General features: G+C 37.4%; 1 protein-coding gene across 7 annotated transcripts in view; it reads left to right on the top strand.

Annotated features, from left to right (window-relative positions):
* Prox1 (prospero homeobox 1) overlaps positions 1-7004 on the top strand; it is a 60733-nt gene that overhangs the window by 16558 nt on the left and 37171 nt on the right. For all 7 annotated transcript variants that reach the window (XM_048809397.1, XM_048809395.1, XM_015483650.2 and 4 more), the window contains exon 3: positions 6060-6167. In XM_048809397.1, coding sequence (XP_048665354.1) covers positions 6060-6167 — 108 coding nt within the window. The remainder of the gene's footprint in view (positions 1-6059; positions 6168-7004) is intronic.

Genomic DNA, 7004 nt, shown 5'->3' with positions numbered 1-7004 from the left:
TGTATAATACAGATGTGTATAAGAGACAGTATATATATATATATATTAGTAGACCTATCCTAACTCCAGCTATTTTTAACTGATGGCACTTTCCCACCCTCTGTAAATTGCTCCTTTCAGTAATTTTTTAAAAAAATCTTGCAGTTGTTAATCTTTTGGGGTAGTAGAATAATAAGCATTTGGGGACAGGTGGAAGCATGTTTCTTATTTAATAAGTTACCAGATGGATATAAAATTTAGCAATTAACTTAGCTGCTACAAAACTGAGGATTTTGAGCAATCGTCTTGATGACTAGAGATTGACATTTTATTATCTAAGCTCACTCCAGAGGCTGCCACATAACTGTAAAGTCCCAGCTATGATAGAAATACGTTTTCCTTGGTCATCCTCCAGCCAACTCTCAGGATAGGGGTGAAGTTTTTGGTAAGGTGAATTGGAGCCACAAGTTTGAGATGCTTTGGACAGGTAAACATGGAGTCTCCCTCTGTACAAGGAAGAGGAAAAGAACATTGTGAGAGGGTCGTTGAGGTCTTAGATTTGAGTCTCGACTTGGGTGCTGATTTAACTTCAATATCTCAAAAAGCTCAAATTCCACCTGCCAGTCATGAAGCTAAAGTGTAACAAGCACCATGATTTTTATGTTATAAGCAGGCAATGAAGTTTTGTTCACATGGTTGGAATATAGCTGTTGGTGATGCAAAAGGGTGAAGTAAGGAAACGCAATGGCTTGAATGGGTTTTCACCCTTCCCAAGAAGAGGATCTTTTGAAGTGCCTACCAGGATGACGTGTAGGGCTGGACCCTGTGGCACTTAAAGAGAGCCCTAAACTTGTGAAACAAGTAGTATAGTAGTGAGTTGTTTCTTTCTCCCCCTACCCCCACAAGTGTAAAGGATAAAGGTACGTGCATGCCCATTTTGATGAATATCTGAAGCCAGTTTTCAAAGTCCTATAAGTCTATACTAATATAAACTCTTGCTTGTGATGCTAGTTTATAGTTTTTAGAGCTTAGCCTTCTTGTTATAACCAGATAATTATAATTTGCCTGTGCTTTTTGTTTTTCTAAGTTAGTTTGGTATTCTAGGGAAAAAAAAATCTTTTAGATTGCTTTAAGTGTCAGCTATATTCATTGTCTCACCCTCTCTAAATCCCCTGAGGAATTTTGAGGATTTGAATGGAAAGAAGTTTCTTCTATTTTTCTACATACCAAAGGCTGTAAAGAAAATATAGTTGCTTTTACTGCATAGGGATAACTTTTCCCATTTCTACCAATATAAGATTTTTATTAAACAGTGATGGGGAGAAGTACCCATGATCACATGGAATGTAGCTGCTTAAGCCTGGAGTTGTTCTCTTGTATCATTATGGCTGAAAGCTTTGGGCCTCTTGTTGCAATTAATGGTTACATTTTCCATGTTTGGGCCTTACTAACCTGGTTTTCTCCTTCTCTATTACATTGTACACCTAACTAGTCAGCTTATTAGTAGATTTTTTTTTTTCCTCAGGAAGAAGAGGATAGACAAGCCACCTTTTCTGGTCCCTACAATTCTGGAACAACTGAGAATCTATTTATTGACAGATTGGATTCACTTTGCTCCTGTCTCTATCACTGTATGTCAATGAGTTCTACCCTTGATTTACCTGATTATAGACAAAATTGTACTTTTCTCTGAACTCCTTTTTCTATTTGATTATAGACAAAATTTTCAAGCTTAGTTTGAAGAAATCTCGGAATCATAACAAGTAGTGTTTAACTTTAGTTTTAGGGATACAGAGCCATGTTTGAATCCCTTTTACAATTATTTTGAGGAAAGATCAATAGAAATAACCAGAAGTAGAATGAAATGGTACCACCTTGATTATCATTCTTGTGTTTTTATTTTTGGCTCATGGTTTTCCAAATTGTTTTAAATAATTTAAGTCTTAAGGAATGATTCTTTTCTACTCCAAAGGGCATCATCTGTTTTGTTTTGCTTTTTTTTTTTTTTTTTGAACAAAGTAGCCAAGATAAAAACTATTAAGAACATCAGCTTATCAGCTGAATCCATCCTAAGTTGAACATATTAAATATATATGTTCTAAATAATAGAGCACTCCACCTCATCGCCTGTGGTAGGAAGGAAATCATGAATGTGTGCATATTAAACTGAAAGTCAATGCACCTGGTCAAAGAGCTCATGTCTTGGATATAAAAAATGTGTTCAGTATCTTTGCAAATGAATCTATTTAATCAAATATTAAGTTTTATTCAAATTCCCAAAGAAACAACCAGCCAATTGCTTTTCTTCACGATGCTCCTTGTCATTCATCCTCTTTGCATCTCAAGAAAAATAGCCTTGTTTAGGCCTCAAACATTTGCATGCACCCAATTAAAGCACAAGAGTAGTATTATAAGCCATTAAGATGTGCAGGTGAAGAAATTGAGCTTGATCTCTGGGGCAGTCAGCTTACCCCTATTTGACTTTTAGAAAGAATATTAAAACTACTTGAAATTTAGAATGAAAAAGAAATGTTTAAATGTTAAGAAATTAAAATTCAACCTGAAACATGAATTAAAAATAAATTTCTAAAATATGAAACAAATCCACAGAAGCTGATTTTTTACATTTTTAGATGTTTCCTGGATCCATAATAATTCTCTAAGTGATAGTGATACACACAGATTAAGTAAGGATTGAAAAAGTGTGGGTCCTAGTCTCCCCAATGTCCGGAAAAAAATTATAATTTAAATTTTTGTCTTCCAAGAGATCAGTGTAAACTACACATCCCTCTGGTTCCATTGAACTTCTTAGTAGAGTAACAACTTGCTCTGTTACTGTCATTAAATGAGGGAATTTAGCTCTTTCCTCCCCATCACAGGTTCCTACAGGAAGCCTCTTAGAAACAGCAGATCAGACAATAAGGAGGAAACCAAAATTCTTTAGGTTTGCAAGCATTTGAGAAAAAATAAGTAGTCCCAGTCCATTTCCTTGGAATTGCAACATATAACATTGTCCTGCAATCCAGAGTTCAGTTTAGTAAAAGAGAATTTTCTTCCTCCAGCCTTCACCACCTATTATTTTTCTATTTGCCTCTTTCCTGCCTCCTGCTCCTCCCGCTGGGGCTGTTTAGGTAAGGTTGTATTGTGCTTGGTAAACAGACAACACTTAGCTTCTCAGGTTGTTTGGACACCACTTTAGGTTCAGCTGCTGTACCCTGCTTCTCTGATCTTTTATATTCCCGAGCAGATGTCTTTCATTAATTTATGGATTTATCATCTTTTCTTTTTTTTTTCCTTTTTTTCTTCTTTTTTTTTCTTTTTTACACCTGGCAGCTGTCTCAAGTTTCAGCAGTTATTGTCTATTTTGCATTACACATAGAATTGAATGTCATCTGTCTTCACAAAGCTATGGCTAAGAGAATTGAGGCAAAGCCACATGAGCTGCCGGGACAGATCTTGCTTGCGTTCCATCCCCCCTCAACCCACCCACCCCCCTCCCTTTACCTCCTTAATATTTATTTGTGCTCATTTTCTTTCCTGGCCTTGAATGGAGCTTAGCTCGTGTTCAGTACAGCTGTATGTTTACTGAATCTATTCCATCATGAGTCATTGTGCGTGTGTAAGTATCCAGGAAACAGCTAGTGCTTTCTTGGAAGAACAGTTGCTTTTCAGCACACGCACTTAAAAGGGAAATTAACCAATTGGTCAGTTCAGATTTATTTTGAGGAGAAAGAAAGGATTATCTAACTGTTGGCTTTTAAATGTTTCATTAGCTATTTTTAATAGTTTATTAGAAACATATATTTTATGGGAATTTTATCTTAATTGCACAATGAGCAAGAGATAGAGATTTATTCTGTGTTCCATTTCAACTGATCGATTCCAAACATGACCAATAGGAAACATTTTGAAGCAAAAAACATTTTGAACTTCAGAAATCTAAATTCGAGATTTTGTGTGTGTGTGTGTGTATGAAATTAAAAAACTCTCAATTCTGATCAAAATATGATGGAGATTTTATTTATTTTTTAAATAAAAACTGCAACATCGTAGCAAAATTGGAATGAAAGGAAAGCTTCAGGAAGTTTCGATAGCTCTCTGCCTATCTGAGGAATAAAGCAAAACAGTTGAATTTCATGTGAGACCAGATTTTGAAAGATGTGGGACTCATAAGTAATTAAACATATGAGGTTGTTTTCATGTAGCTGTCTGAAAGAAGAGATTGGAACCCAGATCTGAGAATATTGTCAAACTTGGGGCTTCCCTAAAACTCTTATCATGAGGCAATAGGAGACAGCTTGCAGCTATTATTTCACTTATCCATTTGGACAGATGGTCCTGAAGTGTCCTGGGCTCCTTTAGTCTTCTCTATCAGTCTAATGGAGGTTACTGGAGGGCCTTTCAGCTCTTTCCTTGGCACAAGAAGTATGTCAGTCATAAATTATCGTCTTTGTAATCATTAAGGACCTCAAACAAAAACACAAGTTCAGTTAAGCTGCTTTGGCTTACAGACATAAAATCAAATTTTCTTTCTTCAGTGTTTATTTTCAGTTACAACACACACACACACACACACACATGCACGCACAAAACCACAATGCTTAACTTTTCTATTTGCCAACCAAGGTGATCTTTTTTTTTTTTTTTTTTTAATGGCATGGGGTATAAAAGGGAATGTTAATTGAACAAATTCTCAGCCGAATATTTGGTTAAATACTCTGCTATAAGTAGTCAAGAGCTTATCAATATTAATTTGATCATGATTCTCTAGTACTTCTCTGGTTCCCCTCCATTCTTACGATTAGTCATGCTGTACTTGATGGAGGTCATTGGGAAACCTTTATCTTCTGTGAGTGGCTGTGTTTATTTGCCTTTTCTTCATAAGATGTGAAATTCTGTTGGGTAATCAAGGGTGTGTGTGTGTGTGTGTGTGTGTGTGGTGTGTGCATGAACCTGTACACATTTTCTTTTTCTTTTTTTCCTTATTTTTCCCAGACTCTCCTTTAAGAGAAAAAAAATCCTTAGAGAAGCTTCTAGGAAAGACCCTTAATTGACCTTGTGGGGGACCACATTGATTTTCTCCACGTGCATCTTCATTTCTGATAAATTATAAAGCCATTAATTTGCTGAGGAAATGGCAGGGCCAGGCTGCGGCACAGATGTGACCAGAGCCATCCCAGCTCAGAGTCTGCTGAGGAGTGCCAAGAATCCGGGCGGGAATCAGGAAGCCTAGATTGTTATGGTTAGCCTCACATTCTCTTGGGAACTGTTTTAGTTGCTGCTGTTTACAGATCTAAAAGGTAATGATGTTTCCAGATAAATAGGTCTTCTTATTTGGGGTAAGTGGCCATTTATTGATCTACTAACCCACATTTATTGATTTGTTAGCCCCAACTACTGTGTCACTCTCAAAGGAGTTAACTATAAATCCAGGACAAGCAAATCGTATTTGGTTTTGGACCGTTGCTTTAACAAAAGGGACACCCCCCCACCCTGTTCTCCCTGTGCCAAAACTACCCCTACCAAGTTAGAATCATTATTTTAAAGGAAACAATTCAAAGGAGATAAAAGTATGACAGGAAGAAATCAAGTCACGAAGCCCCATTAGATTAGCACTAAGAGGTAAAATGTGAAGCTTGTGTAACAGTGTTCAAAATAATGTGTTTTCTATGTTCACGTATGTCAGTATAATAATTTGATGTAAACCACAGGGTGTGGAGAGTCAAACAAACAGAACTGTAATTGTGATGAAGGAAAAATCTCTTATGATGAGAGTTGTGCAGTAACACATTGGGTGCATCTACCTCCTTAGCAACAAGTGAACGTATGGATAGCATACGGGACCTAGAGCAGGGGACAGGTTTGGCCACCATTGTCACAAAGTAGCCAAGAATCTGCAGCTAATTGTTCATCCTCACCTGTACATTTGGCAATTTCTGACTGGTGATAGATTCCTTAGCCAGTGCCATGGGCTGTGTGATGGGCCTCCATTCTGGGGGTGACTTTGTGCATGGTGGGGGGCAGGAGTGACAAATCCTTGTTGTTTATGGAATTTTCTGCCTTAACCAATTGCATCCTACATGCAGGAAGGATTGTCACCCAATCACTTGAAAAAAGCAAAGCTCATGTTCTTTTATACCCGTTACCCCAGCTCCAATATGCTGAAGACCTACTTCTCCGATGTAAAGGTAGGGGTATTTTTTTATTATATAGTTTTTCTTTTTCTTTTTTTTTATTTTCTATGCATGTGGTAGTGATTGAACTCTCAGAAGTTAATGGAGATGAATATGGAATCAGCTTATTAATACACCTGTGTCTTAATGGATTGGATGCACTTGTCCTTTTGTCTAAAGGTGTGCTGAGCAGAGATGCCACTTGTGTATTCAGACCGAAGGACTGGTATTCCAGGTTACGAGGGTTTGCAGCGTAGTCCGGGAAACTTTAGCCTCTGTCTTTGCATGTTTTAGTAGCTTCCTGGAAGAAATTTCCGCTCGTAATGGATGGTTGTGCTTTAGAGAATGTTTTCCCCCCCCTCCCCTCTGCAACAGTAAACTGTTTCTGTTTTTGTTTCTGTTGGTTCCCCCATATTTGTGCCTATGAAAGCAAACTCTAGCACCTCTTTTTCCCCCCTGTCGAAAAGGAGCGTGCATTGAAATTCTCTATGCAGTAGCTGCTTAAAAACAAAAGTGATGATTGTCTCTTATTTACAACTTAATTTGTTGTTGATGTAGAGTACACTGAGCATAAGGAGAATGAATAAAGTGACAGATTCAGGACACATTATTCAAATGAGGATATGAAAGCTGTCGGCCTACAGCTGCAGCCTCCCTCATTCTACAGAATATGGGGACCTCCTGGTTCTCTGTGTGTGTATGTGTCTGTGTGTGTGTGTCTCTGTGTGTGTGTTGTGTGTGGGCTTTAAGTAATTGTTTGCATCAACTTGATGTTGTGTTAATCATCTGTAACTTTTTAAAACATAGATTGGGTTTTGATGATGATAATGGCACACATGGTATCATTATCCA

Source organism: Marmota marmota, unplaced genomic scaffold (assembly GCF_001458135.2).
Source record: "Marmota marmota marmota unplaced genomic scaffold, marMar, whole genome shotgun sequence".
In the NCBI taxonomy this organism is placed as follows: domain Eukaryota; kingdom Metazoa; phylum Chordata; class Mammalia; order Rodentia; family Sciuridae; genus Marmota; species Marmota marmota.
Note: the sequence above shows the minus strand (reverse complement) of the source record. Positions and strands in the feature narration are given on the sequence as shown.